This window comes from Bos indicus x Bos taurus, chromosome 4 (genome assembly GCF_003369695.1).
Source record: "Bos indicus x Bos taurus breed Angus x Brahman F1 hybrid chromosome 4, Bos_hybrid_MaternalHap_v2.0, whole genome shotgun sequence".
NCBI lineage: Eukaryota > Metazoa > Chordata > Mammalia > Artiodactyla > Bovidae > Bos > Bos indicus x Bos taurus.
In genome coordinates, this window is record NC_040079.1 from 1088203 (window position 1) to 1106823 (window position 18621).

The window sequence follows — 18621 nt, forward strand, 5'->3', positions numbered from 1 at the left end:
TCATCTTTCCCTCTTTCTTTGCTGTATCTTAGCGGCTTCGCTGCTGGTTGGAAGGTCTTGGGGAGGACAGGAGACCGACGTCTAGGCTTCATACCCTCTCGGCAAGTTTGGTTGGGGAGAAGATGAGGGTAAATGCGTGTGTCTTATATTAGCTTTTTCTGTCTTGGTGTCACTTCTGTTCCCCGCTCTCATATTATTGCCGACGAGCGTGTGGCCTGTTGGCTTCAGAAAATTAAAATCCAGACATCGTACTTCCAAATAGACTTTTAGATCGTCTGCAAATATCCCCTAATACTATTCTATAGAGTCCAGCCTTTCCCATCTGGATATGGGAGAGGAAATTCATGTGTATGTTGCTCTCCTGGCTAACCTTTACTGCACCCACTGGAATTCTTTCTTCCTAAAAACTCCATCAGAAAATTGTAATGAGTACATCACTGGTACAGAACAGAAAAGACTGCTGCTAAGAAAAGCCCTGCTGCTTGGCGATGCGCGAGATGCTGTCTCTGTGTTGCTAGGCAACCACCCCCCCCTTCCTCTTCCTGAGAGGTTTCCCTGTTAAGCGGTTGCCGTCATCTTTCGAGTGAAAATTGCCTCCTCTCAGCTTTTTCATGTCAGCTAGGTGATGGTGAAGGTGTTGGGTCTCAGAATCTGCTCTTACCATTGTGATTTGAGATTGGCCACTTGAATTTTATAGGTGACCATCTGGTTGGGGAGGTGTGGGCGGATGGCCCTTTAAACATATGGACCTGCTGGTACCCACACAGAAACGTTACTCACAACTGCTTTTCACGACGATCTTGAGGCAGCACTGCCTGAGTCGCTGAATGACAGTGAAAATGCAGTGATTTCTTCATCGCTCACCTTCTTGTCTGACGTCACCCGTCAGGCCCCCCACCTCATGCTAGAGATGGCAGGGATGTTCTTTGGGAGAATGTTGTCTCCCAGAATTAGTTTCTTCATTGGAAGATCTTTGAGAGTTTGTTATCTTAAAACTGCATTGTCATGATTCTTTTTTTTCCTCTTATTGCCTATCAGCTCTGGAATCCAAGGTTGGTTTCCAACACGTTTTGAACATTAATGGAATTTCTGAATAACTCATGGTTGAAAGTATTTTTCATATATCAAAAAGACATGATTGAGGCTGGAATCAAATGCTTATTATCTCATTTAATAAAGACTTAATCTATATTAATAAAAATTTGTTTTAAACTAATATTTGCAGATGCTTTCTTTCCTATTGTCCAAGTAATTTATAAAAAGCGGACAGAGAGGTAGCTACAGCTGGACAGTTTACTTTTCTCGTTAAACTGTTCTGCTCTCTCTTCCCCATCAAAGCCTCAGACATTAACTGTCTGTAAGGGTTACCATTGGCTTCTGCACTAAACCATCTATAGACAAACTCCAACTATCCAAGGAATGAGAGGATTTAATGATTGTTAAAAACGGGGGTTTGCAGTGGATGAGAAACGACTTAGGAGAGTTTAATCTATTCAGAATGATTGGGGCTTCTGCATCTTTCTTGCAGTTTCTCCTAGTTTTCCAGGGCTTTCCATTTATCTATGAAGATGAGTGTATTGTTGGTAGAAATAAGACAGCTTAATAGTAATTTTTTGTTTGATAAACAGCTGTTTCAGGCATTTAAAATGCCATGGGTAGACATCTTAAGCTTTTAAAAGGCTGAAATTAGTAGAAATATAATAAACTTGAATTAATTTTTCTTTAGACTTGTGTTAATGGAAGTAGCTGCAGCCTGGGAGACTGATGTTTAAAATCACCACATTGTCAATTGTGAGGTCTTTTTTTTTTTTTTTTTTTTTTTACTGTCTGTAGACCAAAAGTACAAAAAGAAGAGAAGCTTACAAAAGATATTTGGTGAAGGCAGGTGGTCTGGATGAATAATGTTTCTTTCATTAACATATTTCCCTTATTAACTGTATAATTAATTGTACATAGCCAAGGGAAGCTATGGAAATTGCATTTTGAGATGTATCAAAGCCGCCTTATGCTTCAGACTTCCATGCAATTTACCATTAATGAATCCAGAGATGGGAGCCTCCAGTCTATAATTATTACTTACTATTTGAATGACAAGCAAAGAATTTTATCAGCAGAGTTTTAAATGAAAGGGGATTAGCCGCTAATGTTGAAATTGTTCATCTTATGAAAATAATTTTGAAGAAAATGTTTTAGTGGAGAGGTTTGAGGAAAGCATTTGCCATTAAAATAGCCATTTTCCGATACTCTGTATGAATCTGTCCACGTTTGACAGCAGGGTGCAAATACTTTTGAAAGTGAATGAATATTTTATAAGCTGCAGAGCTGCTCATGCATCCCAGGAATAGATTATGCAATATTCCCAAATATCCCAATGAAGGTGAGAGCGTTGGTAAGCTAGGCAGAGAAAAAAGCAAGGCGGAAAAAAATGAAATTTATGAGAATATTCTGCAAGAAATTAAAATTTGTTTCATAGCATAGAAGTCTGTCCTTCCCTCTGCTGAGTGCTCATTTAAGATAGTCAATATTGTGGAGAACACTGAAAAATGAAGCGCTGAGACCCATTCTTCCCAATGGCTTTCACTGTTGAGGCCGGCACGGCTCAGTGTCTCTCGGGGTGACCCCGTATCCACCGGGTGGCTCTGGCCTTGGTGCTGAGGCTGCGTCAGAGGCCGTGGAGCTGGGGCCCCTTCTCCAGGTGGGGCTAGGTGGGTGGGTGCACCCCCCTCGTTCGTCAAGTGTTTACTGACCACCTAGGCTGTGCTGGGCTCCACGCCAGGCACTGGGGTGGTGAGGAGTAGAGTGATCAGCCTGAAAATGCATCTTTCATTTCTCTGCGCCGGTTCCTCCCACTGAATCGATAGCCAGTTTATGGCATCACCTAGTTAGAGCCTGGTGTCCTGCGAACAGGAGAACGGCCACACTGGGATTTCCTGAAGCGTGGGAAGGTTGATCTGGGGGGTGGGGCGTGGCTTCTAGGGCCTGTGGCAGACCCCACGAGTGTTCTGGGCGCTCGGGGGTGGTCCTGGAGCCCCGCGGGCTGGAGGAGGCAGCTGGGCCCGGGCGCTGGGTGGTTCCCTGGGAGCCCTGGACCCCTTCCCACGTGGGCCCCGAAGATGGCGAGCCAGCGAGGACAGCTGGTGCAGATGTGTGCTCCGGGCCTTTCTTAGACGTTCTCGTTTTCTCAAAGCCTGGGATCATCTTGGTTTCACTCAAGTGTATTTGAGTGCACTGGGCCTGTTGGCTACTCCAGGGTGCGCATCTCTTAGAGGAGGCTTTCGTGTCATCTGGGAACCAGTCCATAATCGGCATGCGGACGGAACTCCTGGACCCACGTGACCTGAAGAGCTGAGCAGTACTTCTGTGCCACCAGGAGGATTTGCTCCCTGGGACGGTGGCCAGTCACCACGTGCTTCCTCAGGGCTGTTCTTGTGTTTGGAGATGCACGCGTGTTCACACACCCTTGTGTGCATTTCAGGAGTTGCCTTATTTGTGTAAGTATATCGACGTATCCCATGGACAGAGGAGCCTGGCAGGCCACAGTTCCTAGGAGCACACAGAGCTGGACCTGACTGAAGCAACTTAGCACAGCACAGCACATCCAAGAATACCAAGCTGGTTTAGTTGTTAGGTTGATTTTGCATATTAAGTTTGGGTTAAGTATTGACTGTTTTCTGCTGGGCAAACTGATCTTCCATGAGATGTTGTAGAACAAAGCTAAGATAAAAATTAGTGTCATCAAATATCTGAGGATTTTGTCTGGGTAACGAAGCATAAAGGCTATTAGAAGTGTCAGGGTTGTTGAGCATTCCGATTTCTACCCAGGTGTTTGACTTCAAGTGGATCTAGACCGAAGTTTTGGTTCTGAGACCAGACCTGTCCTCACCGGTTGAGTGAGGGATCCGGGTTTGCAGACATTTGGGAGGGTGAGGAAGAGCAGGCAGGAGAATGAAATGCGCAGAATCTGTATTAACTCGGCCCGAAGCCTCTAGTTAGTTCTGTTAGGGAACCCCCCTAGACCAGCCCCTGAGCCCCTCTCAGAACGCCTGGCTGGTGTCCTCGGTCCTGCCCGGGGCTGGCACGGAACGGGGCATCTTTGTCATTGTGTGCCTCTGCGTGAAGCTCCCGGCTGGCCCTCGCCACTCTCGAATAAGCATCATCTCCCGCTCCCCACCCTCAGCTTTCAAGCTCCCGGCCCTGGCCCCTGGTGCCCCCTCCTGGGCCCCACCACCCCAGCCTCCTCTCTGGTTCTGGAACCACAGGGCCCATTCCCATCCGGAACGTTCTCCCTCCAGTGACGCCCCGCCGTCCCCGGCAGCCTCGCCTCCCCATCTTTCAGGAGGGACCTGCCTTCCTGGGCTGCTCACCCCCCAGTTGCCTGTTTTAGTCCCCTCACCCCCTGCCGTTGTCTGAAGCTATCTTCTAAATGGTGCTGACCTACTGTGTGTGGTCTTTCTCCAGCTAAAACCCCAGCACCCGAGGACAGAGTCTTTGACCTGCTGGGTCCCCGGAACATACAACACCCCAGCTCCTACGATGCTTTTAATAAAGCTAGTTGAATGAACAAATAAATGGCTAAATCTACCAACACATGAACAAGATTCTGAAATAATACTGCAATTCTCAGCTTCCTCTTCCACAAGTAGAGGCAGAATCCACGTTTCACTCATAATGCCAGGCAAAGCTTTTTTGCCTTCGGTTTAGTTATAAATAGCTGTACATTTATGGAAATATGGTATAATTCTGTTAATATTTTCCACTGCTTGTAAGTATTCACCTTTGTATTTTGCCTACGTTCATATAACCTTAATTGTTAAGATGTTAAATAAGATCTTAAGGTTCATACAATTGTTCATTTAAAATTCTTTGAGCTTCTTGAACACGTCAGCCCTGAAAGGCAGGTGAAGTTACTGTTGTTGCTATTACCGCATGGCTCTCGCTCAGCCTCACTGCAGAAGACCTTTGTCACTCTCTCCTACGCACACACCCAAAATTACATGGCTCTAAAGCGCCCAGCGTGAAACAAACTTGGTTGTGTAAAGAGACGTTCTCCTGTTTAGTCAGAAGAGGTGGTGAGGACGAAATATTTATTCTTTAAAGCTTACTGATTAGAACGCTTCTGGAACAGAGCGCGTCTCTTATTAACATTTCCCACCAGGGTTTCAGTTTAAGTCTTCATAAAATTGTGGTTTTCCTTTTCCGTAAGCCTGTAAAGCAAGGTGAGTGCAGGCCACAGCAGGTTTGACGGGCGCATCGGTTAGTGTGGGAGAGTCTCTCAGGGCATCTCCCACCCGCTCAGCCCTCCGTGGGGACGACCCAGCTGTGAAGCTGGAGGCTTCCTGAGCCTGACCCTGCAGAATTCAGGAAATTCCTGTTATCAGTAAGTGAAAGTGAAGGTCGCTCAGTCGTGTCTGACTCTTTGCGACACCATGGGTTATAAAGTCCATGGAATTCTCTAGGCCAGAACACTGGAGTGGGTAGCCTATCCCTTCTCCAGGGCATCTTCCCACCCCAGAGATCTAACCCAGATCTCCACATTGCAGGCAGATTCTTTACCAGCTGAGCCCCAAGGGAAGCCCATTATCAGTAAAGAAAGTGAAAAGTGAAAATCGCTCAGTCGTGTCCAACTCTTTGCAACCCTATGGACTATACAGTCCATGGAATTCTCCAGATCAGAATACTGTAGTGGGTAGCCTATCCCTTCTCCAGGGAATCTTCCCACCCCAGAGATCTAACTCAGGTCTCCCACATTGCAGGCAGATTCTTTACCAGCTGAGCCCCAGGGGAAGCCCATTATCAGTAAAGAAAGTGAAAAGTGAAAGTCACTCAGTTGTGTCCAACTCTTTGCGACACCATGGGCTATAAAGTCCATGGAATTCTCCAGGCCAGAACACTGGAGTGGGCAGCCTATCCCTTCTCCAGGGAATCTTCCCACCCCAGACATCTAACCCAGATCTCCACATTGCAGGGGGATTCTTTACCAGCTGAGCCCCAAGGGAAGCCCATTATCAGTAAAGAAAGTGAAAAGTGAAAGTCGCTCAGTCGTGTCCAACTCTTTGCAACCCTATGGACTATACAGTCCATGGAATTCTCCAGATCAGAATACTGTAGTGGGTAGCCTATCCCTTCTCCAGGGAATCTTCCCACCCCAGAGATCTAACTCAGGTCTCCCACATTGCAGGCAGATTCTTTACCAGCTGAGCCCCAGGGGAAGCCCATTATCAGTAAAGAAAGTGAAAAGTGAAAGTCACTCAGTTGTGTCCAACTCTTTGCGACACCATGGGCTATAAAGTCCATGGAATTCTCCAGGCCAGAACACTGGAGTGGGCAGCCTATCCCTTCTCCAGGGAATCTTCCCACCCCAGACATCTAACCCAGATCTCCACATTGCAGGGGGATTCTTTACCAGCTGAGCCCCAAGGGAAGCCCATTATCAGTAAAGAAAGTGAAAAGTGAAAGTCGCTCAGTCGTGTCCAACTCTTTGCAACCCGATGCACTATACAGTCCATGGAATTTTCCAGACCAGAATACTGTAGTGGGTAGCCTATCTCTTCTCCAGGGGATCTTCCTGACCCAGGAATAGAACCAGGGTCTCCTGCATTGCAGGTGGGTTCTTTACTAGCTGAGCTATGAGGGAATCCTATGTTATCAGTAAGCCTCCCCGCAATTAAGGACTCTTCTAGATTTAGAATACCAAAACTCAGAATTATAATAAAAATATATTAATTAAACCTTCCAATAAGTGAAGCTCTACAAAATCGAAATTGAACTAAATTTGTGCGCTCTCAACACCCTGCTTTGCGAGCAGTTGCCTTTTCCTTCTCTTCCAAAAGCACAGCCCTTCTCAGCGCCACACAGGGGCAAAGAACTCATCCTGGGGAGGCTTTCCCGGCAGTACTTTGAAAAAGCACATGGTTTTCTTCAAAGCTTTTGTTTCTTTGTTTTCTTGGTTCCTCAATGTAGTTTATTTTTTCAAGTACAGAAGGAACTTTAGACCAAACAGATAACCCAGGACTCACAGCCCCCAGCCCAGCCCAGCGTCTTCCGTTTCTCCTTTGCTGCCTCTCTGTCCCAGGCTGTTACTTGCTCACCGTCTCGCCTGTATGAGCGTCCGTTGGGGACTTCCTCTTAAAGGTTTTGCATTTGGAACCATGTGAACTTTTCAGCACTGTTTTAACAATTTAACATCCCTACCATCGCAGTCAGGTTGGTCACCACCTCAGAACGGGGAGCTCGGTTCTAACTCTCGCTGAGACAGCCTGAGAACAGCTTTCGGGGTCACTGGACCTGCCGAGATTCCATTCCATCTTCAAAACAGCTCGGCCTGAGAAACAGAGCTTTCAGGGGGGGACTGGGGGAAACGGCCTTGATTCACATGCATTGGTGAAGCCACCTCTGCTGCATGTGCCTGATGCTTTTCCTGGTCAGCGTCAGGCTTTCGTCCTCTTCCCAACTCGCCAGGATAAGGGAGGCAGACTGCCCCCTGCGAGCTCACATGCGAATGTCCCCTCCTCAAAAATGCCTCCTCCTCAGCGGTGATACTGAAAGTGTGATAAAAAGAGGAAAGGCCGCAGGAATGGGCTTTCATTCCTCCTTCCTAATTCCTCTCTCCCGATGGGGCTCCCTCAGGCTTTGCACATGCAGCCCAGGGGCTGGATTCCAGGTCATGCTGGCCTTTGCCGAGTGGGCCCCCGCTGCCCGCACAGGGCCACGCGCTGAGCCGCCCGGTCTGGGTGCCTGCGTGTCCCTTTTCTCTAGTATGGTGCGTGTGTAGCTGCGCTGCACTTAAAGTTCCCGGTTTGAAGGAGATGAAACGGCGCGTGTGTAAGTGTCCGCTGAGACCCTTCGTCCCTCGCCAGGCGAGACTGGGCGGGCGGGGCAGGTGTGAGGACTTGCTGGGGGGAGGCTGCCGGCCGTGTCCGGGGGTTCCAGTGTGGTTATTGTCACTGGAGTCAGATGGCAGTTTGAATACACTTGATTGTATGGTTTGTGATTCCCATTTCAAGCAAACCTTTGCTAAGCTAAGAAACAGCAAAACTACCCTCTGATCACCTAACCATATCTGCCCTTCCTTGAGTTTGAACAGACTACTTTGAATTTCTAATTCCAAATGTCTTAGCCTGCCTGATGCATAATATTAACAAATACCATTTGAAATATGCCAGATGCAGCAGTCTATGCAGACAGGATGCCCGCCTAACCCAGCCGTTTTCTGTGCCCGCATCTGTGTGCATAACCCAGCCGTTCACTGTGCCCGCATCTGTGTGATGTGGGCTGAGCCCAGACAGTTGACCCCACCTCCTTTCTCCTTTCATCTTTCCATGTTCTTTGCTCATGACTTAAACGTCTTCCTTTTAGAGTTCAGATGCTCAGCACACACATCTTCCCTCCGTGCATTAATAGAGACAGGTGACCCTGTTTATTTTTAAGGGAGAAACGTCATCATCTCCCCAAATGGCAGCAGAAGCAGCTCCGTCCTTGCTGTTAAAAGCCTGCATCTGATTCCATCTGATTTTAAAGCACCAGCCTTCGGGTCCTCTCACAAGGAAAGAAAACGTAAACGATGTAATCTTATTGTAACAAACGGTCTTATTGCTGTCATGGGCACCCATACCAGCTTCCCAGGTGGCCCAGTGGGAAAGAGTCCGCCTGACAATGCAGGAGATGTGGGTTTGATCCCTGGGTCGGGAAGATCCCCTGAAGAAGGAGATGGCAGCCCACTCCAGTCTCCTTGCCCAGAGAATCCCATGGAGAGATGAGCCTGGCGGGCTACAGTCCAGGGGGTCACAGAGTCGGGCATGACTGAGCACACATGCAGAACAGCATAGGCACCCGTGTAGAGTAGAGAACAGAGACAAAGCTTTCCGAGTAATAACTGGATCTTCCAAAACCTGCACTTCCTTTATGACACCCTCTCCTCAGTGGCAGAAGCTTGTTCCCGGCAGTGTCACTGTGAAATGGACTTTCACTGGGACAGCCTCTACTGGTTTCATGTCTGAAGAGCCACAGAGGTCTCCAGAGATCTGTGCAGACGTGGTTTTGTGCTGACGTGAGTGGTTTCCGTGTGTCCTGATCCAGTGAACCGGATCTTAGAGTTTGCTAGATTTTAGCAATGGTCCGCCCTCCTTATGAGTTCCAGTTTTTTGTGTTAAAAGCTTATTTTCATTTTTATCTTTAGTAAGTCCCCTTTCCCCTCTCAGGGTGTCACCCTCTCGTTGCTAGTGGTACATGCGTGCGTGCTCGGTCGCTCAGTCGTGTCTGACTCTTTGCAACCCCAGGGACTGTCACCCGCCAGGCTCCTCCGTGCATGGGATTCTCCAGGCAAGAATACTGGAGAGGGTTGCCACTCCCTTCTCCAGGGGATCTTCGCCAACCCAGGATCAAACCCATGAATCCTGCAACCTCTGCGTTGGTAAATGGATTCTTTACCACTGAACCACCTGGGAAACCCCTTTGGTAGTGGTCAGAAATGCCAGAGTAACATCATTTCTGTGACTTCACAGAACTCAAACTGCACTGTTCACCCAGGCTCTCGTGACCACTCCACGTGAGTTTGGTCGAGCACCTTGGCAGCCAGTATCTGCCAGGATCCCAGCTCTGTGGGCTGGATTCAGACCAACTCGCACAGATCTCCAGCCTGGTCCTCCCAGCATTCAGAGGTGGGCAGCAACACTCCTGCAGCACAGAGGACGGCCTGGGGGCCAGGGAGCCGGGTGCCCGTGGCTCTCCTTGGAGCAGTCACAGTCCAAAGCCCTTGAGACCACAGATGCTGGCTTGTTTTGTTCTTGTTCAATTGCTAAGTCACGCCCAACTCTTTGTGACCCTCATGGACAGAAGCACACCAGGCTTCTCTGTCCTTCACTCTCCCAGAGTCTGCTCAAACTCATGTCCATTGCATCAGCGATGCCATCCAACCATCTCATCCTCTGTCATCTTCTTCTTCTCCTACCCTCAGTCTTTCCCAGCACCAGGGTCTTTTCCAATGAGTTGGCTCTTTGCATCAAGTGGTCAAAATAGTGCAGCTTCAGCATCAGTCCTTCCGATGGATATTCTGTTTCATGAGGAAAGTGCTGGCTTGTTGCTGTTTGACGAAGACAAATCGAGCTAGTCATGTGGTGGTGAAGTAGATGATTTCAGTGACTGGGATTCTTTCCTTGTGACCCTGGAGATGACCCTTGATGCCAACACTGGTAAAACAGTGCTGGTGAAACAGTCCAGATCCCGACACGATCCGAGGTGCCAGGTCACAGTCCCACTTGGCATCACCAGCTCTTTCCACCCAGAGGTCGGCAGCTCAGCTTCACGTCTCTACACTGGCATTTCCAGTGGCGCCTCAAGGCTGGCTCACGACACCTCCATCTGAACCCAGGGATAAGAAGCATGCAGTGGGGAGGAGCTTGAGGGTCCTGCCTGATCCGTGCTGTGAGGAGGCGGTGGGCTTGTTAGAGGGACCACCATCCCTGGTGAATCGGAAGCAGCATCGAAACCATGACCAACGAGCTTGGTGATGCTGCTGCTCGCCTCTTTAGTAGCGTCAGGAGGCTGACCACAGACAAGGCGGCTTCACAGCAACAACTCTACTGTGATCCCGCCTCCTGTGCTCAGGCCGCAGTTGGCAGCTGCTGTCCGTGGAGACTTAACATACTGTATTTCATTAGAGGATGGTACTGTCCCCAGAACACTGTAGTCACAGAATATGGAAGAGACATGAGATATTCTCTCATGAGAAACACCATCTTTTCCATCTGTATATAGTTTATAGTCACAAAGTATAATTCATATATTAACTCACTCAAGCCCCAGCACTACCTTAGAAATATGTACTAGAATTCCCGTTTTTGCATAGCAGTATATGAAGGGTAAGTAAAATTAGATGGTTTGCCCAAAAAGTCTGTGTGGGGACCAAACCCTTTTGTTTATTACATGATTAAGAAGTTTTCTGAAATCAAGCTCACTGCCTTCTCTGTTTTATTGAAGTTGCCTTCCTATTGGAAAACTCCCTTAGGCATTCACAAAGGCTCTGAGAGTGATGGTAAAATTAACTTCCCAAAGATACAAAAATGTGCCTGTGATTATTTTCTTAATATGTTCCTGTGATTATTAACAAAACTCTTTTATACTCCAGAGCATCCCAAACGCTCCATATTCCTAGGAATCACTTTCTTGACCTGAAGTAGTTGACAATTTGATCAGAAAACCATGCAAAAAACCCTGGGGTGATATTAACAAGTTAAGGACATATGTCTCCACATTATAATGCAGTAATTTTTGTCCCAAAGGTTCGGGATTCTGAGTAAATTGATTCTATTAAATGTGGAAGCCAGCTGGTTCGTCCAACATATGGAGAGTGTGTCCTGAAAAGTCGTCTCGTGGCACGTGGTCCTCATGGCCCAGAAACTGTTGGTCGTTTTCCTACCGAAGCAGTCTAATCATGTGGGCCAGAAAAGGGCACGCGAGCTCGGGAACTGGAAGGTTAAAGTCAGAAATAAAAGGAAGTTAAAGAGGAACGCCTTAGATTGAGTCAGTATCTCATGAACTGGGTTCTGTGAAAGCCATCCCCATGGTAGCATCATGTGGTCAAGGCTCAAGAGGTCATTGTCAGCCGGGTTGACTGCAAATGTAGAAAACCCATATTCTGAAAGCTCAAGACTTTTTTCCATGAATGGTTTGATCTGGGGATTATCTTCTATGCAAGTGCTTCAAACCTAGGCTCTTGGAAAGTACAATTCAAGAAGATTTTAGAAACCTTCGCACTCGGGACTTACCTGAACTCAGCCCGAGTGACGTTCCCGATAGACCCAGGCTTTTGGGAATACAATTCCCGTAAGCCCAGAGCCCGCCAGAACCCATGTCCAGGGGAGAGTACTGAGCAATTCTTCAGGATTAAAGACTTGCTTCCAAAGGTCCCTTACGAACTACGTAGCTGTCTTAACTCAACTATCTAAGCTCTTCAAGTTGAGCCAATGGGTGCTGAACCCTGACTGTGCACTTGACTGGGGTCTTCCAAGTGGTGGGGGACCTCCCTCACTTGACCAGCCCTGCTCCAGTGCTGGTGACTCGTGCTCTGCTCTGCTCTGTGTACCCAGGGCTTCCTCTGTGGGGGTGATGGTGTTGGTGTAGGACAGGTCCCTACACCCCAGGAGCTCACAACCCATGGGGAAGACAGGCTCCTTACACTGGGACTGCGCACAGCACATCCCGAACGAGGCTGCTCACCCAGGGCACGAGGTCCACAGAAGTGACCCACAGAGACACCACAGACCTGGACGCTGAAGGGGGTTAAGATCAAACAGTGGGGGAGACTGGGAGAAGACCTTTCTGAACTCTGGCCATGCCTAAAAACCTGTGAGACCTTGAGATTGTCACAGGAACATTCGACATGAATTGTATGGACGTTCCTTGGGTAACTCAGAAAGGAAGAAGGCAGCAGGAAATATTTAATGAAACATTCCAAACTCCTTATGGTACTTTGGGGGGCGGTTCTTCCAAGTTTTAGATTTGATGGCAAAAATTTTGGATTGCCAGTTATCAATATACAATATACAACCTAAGTAATACAAATCACTTCAATTTGTGATGCTGGAGAAGACTCTTGAGAGTCCCTTGCAGCAGTCCTTGGATTGGTGCAGAGAGATCAAACCAATCAATCCTAAAGGAAAGCAATTCATTGGAAGGACTGATGCTGAAGCTGAAGCTCCAATACTCTGGCCACCTGATGGGAGGAGCCAACTCGTTGGAAAAGACCCTGATGCTGGGAAAGATTGAAGGCGGGAGGAGAAGAGGGAGGCAGAAGATGAGACGGTTAGATAGTATCACTGACCCAATGGACGTGAATGAGCAAACTCTGGGAGATGGTGGTGCACGAGGAAGCCTGACGTGCTGCAGTCCACGGGGCTGCAAAGAGCTGGACGTGACTTAGCAACTGAAAAACAGCATCCAGGTTTCCAGATTATGTCAGTCACTCGACAAATACTGACTCTGTGCTAAGTGCGTGCAGCATTGGCCCCAGCCTGGAACAGGCGATCTCACAAGAGGACGGAGGGTCTGGCACCCACAAAGCAGAAGGGATTCACGTCACAGAGACTCAGGTTTTGCAATAGTGAGTATCTGATGTGGGGAGCGGGTTGTGGGAAAGGAAGATCAGGGCGGGGACGGGCCTGAAGGAGAAGGTGGCGTCTGCACAGACCTGGACGTCTGGGTGGATTCGTGGCAGAATCGGCGTGAAGTGTTGAGAATGACCGTGACGGGGGACGAGTTCAAGTGGGGAAGTGTTCTTGCTGGGCTAGCGTGGCAGGTTGGTAGCATGAAGTCTGGACAGAGCAAATGCTGTCGGGGCACCGGTGGCGGCATTTGGAGCAGGTGGTATTGTGACCACAGTCCCGCCTGTGCAGGAACCGGAAGGAGGCCTGAGGCGGGAAGCGGAGGAGGCGGCAGGACGGTGCGTCTGGAAGACCCTCGTCTCAGCATCGTTTCAGCTCAAGTGAGAAAACCCCGTAGTACTGATGTCGTCCAAGGCCTAGGCAGCAGCTATCAGGACAGAGAAGCAATAGCAACATGAAAAAGCAGCTCACGCACGTGCCAAGGACGGTGGCAGTTACCGCAGCCTTGCAGCTTCGCTCTGGGCGGGGGGTCATCAGCGGCTTCTGTTTCACTCTGCTTCCCTTCACTTTCTGTCCTGTCCTACTTGTGCTGTTTATGGAATAAAAAGGTACCGCTTTTTTTAAACTAGGCCATCCTGCCATACCCACTACCCCCCACACACACATACAGGCACACACACGTTAAATGAAAGTATTTTAAACGTCAGCTTTTGGAACACCTACAGTCTGGGGGAGGAGCACGCGGAGTGTTTAAATTTCCTGTTCACTTACCTAGTTATTCCAGGAGGCGACTGTGTCCGGGGAGGCACCCCTCCACCTGTTATCACACCCTTGAAAAGAAGGGCCCTCGTGGTATTAAGTCACGGTGGCAGGTTTTGTTTTTGTGTAAAACTCATTCTTTTGCGACCAAAGCCTGGCTTCCCCACAGACAACGTGAAACTCACTCCCATGTCTCAGAAGAAAAGCATCTAATCCACAAGCGTAGGGAGCGACGGCTCCTCAGACGCGGATGGGAATTATGTCCATTTATCACGGTGACCCACGCTCTGTAAAGGTGTAACAGAGAAGCACCGCTGCTCGGAACAGATCAACTGAGACGACCGGAGCAGGACGAGCACAGCTGACCGCGGCAGTGCACGTCGAGAGGAGGAAAGCTTTGTCTCGGTGTTTGCGTTTCTTTTACTCATTTTTCTTTCTGGCTGCGCTCAGGCTCTCCCAGTTGCAGGAGCCGGGGCCCCTCACCGCGATCGCTTCTGTGGCAGAGCGCGGGCTCTGGGTTGCACCAGGGCAGTAGTTGGGGTTCGTGGGCTCGAGTGTGAGGCCCCTTTTGCAGACAACATTTGAGATTGGATTAAACCTTCCAAGGCTCATCAGTTTAGAATCCATCATGTTTTATTGAAAGAAGCTCATCTGGGGCTTCCCTGATTGCTCAAGCAGTGAAGAATCTGCCTGCAATGCAGGAGAGCCTGGTTGAATCCCTGGGTCAGGAAGATGCCCTGGAGAAGGAAATGCAACCCATTCCACTATTATCACCTGGAGAACCCCATGGACAGAGGAGCCTGGTGGGCCACGTACAGGCCATGGGGTCACAAAGTCAGACACAACGGAGACTTACTGTTAGAGGAGAGAACCAGCAAGTCTCCGTATAGCTTACTGCTAGAAAACAACAGTTCTCAGAAAGAAGCTCATTCTTCCCCGATGGGCTTCATGAACAGCATTTTCCAAAGAAAAGGGAGGATCCCGGATCATTTTGCCAGGAACCGTTTTATGCCCACGAGTAAGACTGTACATTAACCAGTCTTGGGAAAAGTAACCCCAGAAGCACTGAGACCATACACTTACCCAGAACTACCCTCCTTCCTGGAACCTCCACACACACCGTGTTTAAGGCTAGGTAATAAGCTGGTCAGTATTTACACAGATTTAAGTACAGTGTCGTGCAAAAATGCCATCCTTTTTAGAGTAACTGGTACAAAAAATATGTATGTGATGTTCCATGATGATTGTCCCCAAAGAAAGCAGTGTGTGGTTTACATTTTCTGGACTGTGCCCTAAAGTTGCTGCTTTAAAGATGTTTCACTTTGCTGTGTGGTCATATTTGAAAACCCAGAAGCAAGACGTTAGAAGATGAGACTTTCCTTTGGGCCCAATCAAACCACCTGGGTCAGTCCTTTGAAATTCTTTTCCTGAAACCCAAGGGCCGTGTCGGGGAGTGGGCTTAGAACTGCTGTGATGTTTCTTTTCCTCACGAGGGTGAGCTACTGAGGTTCACGGTCTGTCCCTGAAAAGGGTTCATGGTCACAGTTCTTTGTCATCTGCACGAAAGGCCATCTGCTGGTCCCCTAAGCGGCTGTAGCAGGGGATCGAGGGACGTGTGATAATCACCCAGGGCCTGTCACTGGCCCTCCCGGAGCCACAGGCCAGGGGCACCTCAGCTGGGCCAGGCAACCGGGAGCGTGACCCCTCCCCTGGAGCAGCACCCTCGGGCACCCAGCCTCCACACCCCGCTTCAGCGTGCACTCACAGATACACACACCAGTCGGACCAGCATGGACAGAGTCGGTGTTTGTTAAGTGAATAATACAAAGCCGTTCAGGCCAGCTGTACTCCGCATTTTACTGAGAGGTGTGAGGTCTCAGCCCGACCGTCTGGTGGGCTTCCTTCCTTTTCACGTGCCCGTCTGTCCCCTGGGGTGGGTGCCGATAAGGCGGGGCAGTCAAGGGCAGTGATGGTCACTGGAGTGGTGGTTGCTGGACTGAGCAGACGAAGGGGCCGACAGAGGGGTCAGGGTGGGCGTGGAAGAGGTGTAAATCTTGGCCGGACACTGGAGTGCCTGACCAGGGACCCGGCTCCGTGTGTGCATGTGTGCACGTGTGTGTGTGCACATGTGTATGTGTTTCACTTTGCTGTGTGGACATATTTGAAAACCACAAGCAAGACGTTAGAAGATGAGACTTTCCTTTGGGCCCAATAAAACCACCTGGGTCGGTCCTTTGAGATTCTTTTCCTTAAAACCGCGGTCATCTCTGGACTAAACAGATCAGTAAGGCGAGTGAACAGACCAGCTCCGGAGTCTGTGGAGGGAATGTTCAGGAGGCCAGTTTGCCTGTCCACCTGTCCTGTGTCCCTGCCCACAGGCAGGTGCCTGGAAAAATTAAGATCAGAGCAGATGAAGGTCAGACATTTGGTTTGTGTTTGGGGTTTTGTTTTTTAACACTGACGGCCACGTAACACTGTGCCGATCAGAGCAAACTGCATCCCCCTGGTGGGTTCAGAGAAGCCGGCCTGTCGTAAGGAAAACGACTTCTGTGCAGAGGCGGGAGCAAGGTCAGCAGCCCCAGCGAGGATCTGGCGCGGGCTCCCTGCCCTGCGACGCGAAACACACCCCCCCCCCAACGTCTGCTTCGCACTCGGCCCCTTCCCCGCAGCGGTGCCAGCCCGCCCCGCCCGGTCCACGCAGGTGGAGCGTGGGCTCCGCCCGGGGCCGCCCCAGGGCCCACGCCCCGCAGGTGGACCTGCTGACGCTTGCTCTCTGTTCCAGGCCTACATGGAGGACCACCTGAAGAACAAGAACCGCTTGGAGAAGGAGTGGGAGGCGCTGTGTGCCTACCAGGCCGAGCCCAGCAGCTCGCTCGTGGCCCAGAGGGAAGAGAACCTGCCGAAGAACCGCTGCCCTGCGGTGCTGACCTGTACGTACCGCCCGGCTCCGGGGGGCGGGGGCGGCCTGGCGGTGCTCTCCTGTACACACCGCCCGCTCTGGGGGCGGCGGGGAGGGGCTGCGCCCGCCCCGCTCCAGGGTCTCCTCTAGGGCTCGTGGGGCTCCAGAGCCCTCCCTCCTCCGTATCTACCCGCTCTGCCGACATCGGTCGTTTCACTTTTTTATTTTTTTGGCGTAGAGTTGATTTACAACGTTGCGTTCGTTTCAGGTGTACAGCAGAGTGATTCAGTGACGCACACACCTCTGTTCTTTTTCAGATTCTTTTCACTTACAGGTCATTACCGAATATTGAGTATAGTTCCCCGTGCTGCACAGTAGGAGCTTGTTGAGTATCTGTTTTATATATTGAAGTGTGTGTGTGTTGATCCCAAACTCCTGTCATCCCTTCCCCGCCTCCCCTTTGGTACCAACCATCAGTTTGTTTTCTGTGTCCCTGTGTCCCTTCCTGTTTTGTAAATAAGTTCATTTGTGTTGAATTTTGGATTCCGTGCCTGGCGCCCTGCGAGCCCCACCCGGTCCTGGAGGCACGGCGGTGGGGGTGGGCACAGGTAGATGCCAGCAAGCTCAGGCTGTGCTGCTGCTGTTGCTGTGGACTCGGGGCTTGGTTCCAAACGCCTGGAGCCTCGTCCTCCCCTCTCCTGGGGATCACATCATCGCCCTTGGACTCTCAGGGCTATGGGGTCAGTGAGGCAGTCTCGCAGGCCGGGCAGGCTGTGCAAGGAACAGACAGGTCTCCCCAGCATTGCTGGGCACCTGCTGCCTGGCAGGAGTCGCTGCCAAGAGAGGGGACACGGGGAGATGCCAGCCCTCCGTCTCCCTGACATTGTGTGAGCTGACAGGCGACTGCAGGGGCAGAGGCCCCCAGGGGCGTGAAGGGATATGCGGTGCGGGCTGAATGTGCGTCTCCCCACCCGGCCATTCCTGCCTTCCGTCACTATCTGGAGATGCTCCAGCCTCCCATGTTCCAGCAGGTTCCAGGCTGGGGCTGGTGGTGGGGGTGGGGGGGGGGGTCTGTTATTAATACACACCCCCTATGGGGGTGGGAGTCCGACGTGTGTTGTGAGCAGTGTCTGATGTAAGTGCCAGCTTCACGTGATGAGTGACTTGTGCGCGTGGAGTGAGTTTGTGGCGGAGGGCAGGAGGGATTCAGGCAGACTTCAGACGTGACAGCACGTACTTTGTGGGCTGACGTGTCCGAGGGCTCAGCAAAGCCCCTCAGGTCTCAGAGGGAAGACCAGCACCCTCGCGAGGACACAGCCTGCATCCTGCGCTGGGAGCCAGGGGGCCAGGCGGTGTCACCCAAAGGCAGGAACCCAGCTCCTGCTGCCCATCTGCCTGGGGGATGCCGTGGCCGACACTCTGGCTTGTGGGCAACGGCAGCGACTCACTCCCGGCTCACAGGACAGGAGGAGCCAAGACACGCACCTGTGTGGCTTTGGACCCGAGCCCGGAATGACACCCTCCTGTGAAAATCTTAACACACTTCTAGGTGTAAGGTTTTTCTAACACTTTAGTTGGTGTTCAGACCAGTTCTGTGATGTCTGAAGGGCTTTTCCCTAAAGAGCTCTAAAAATAGGGGCCATTGCAATTTGTGTTTTATATTTAGAAGGAAAGCCAATAACAAACAGATATTTAAGTACCTGCTGTGCACCAAGAAATATCAACATATCAGTAACCTCAGATAATGCAGATGACACCACCCTTATGGCAGAAAGCAAAGAAGAACTAAAGAGTCTCTTGATGAAAGTGAAAGAGGAGAGTGAAAAAGTTGGCTTAAAGCTCAACATTTATGGCATCTGGCTAAGA

General features: G+C 50.2%; 1 protein-coding gene across 1 annotated transcript in view; it reads left to right on the forward strand.

Annotated features, from left to right (window-relative positions):
- PTPRN2 (protein tyrosine phosphatase, receptor type N2) overlaps positions 1 to 18621 on the forward strand; it is a 598332-nt gene that overhangs the window by 521643 nt on the left and 58068 nt on the right. Inside the window, exon 15 of the mRNA XM_027538454.1 lies at positions 16639 to 16786. Coding sequence (XP_027394255.1) covers positions 16639 to 16786 — 148 coding nt within the window. The remainder of the gene's footprint in view (positions 1 to 16638; positions 16787 to 18621) is intronic.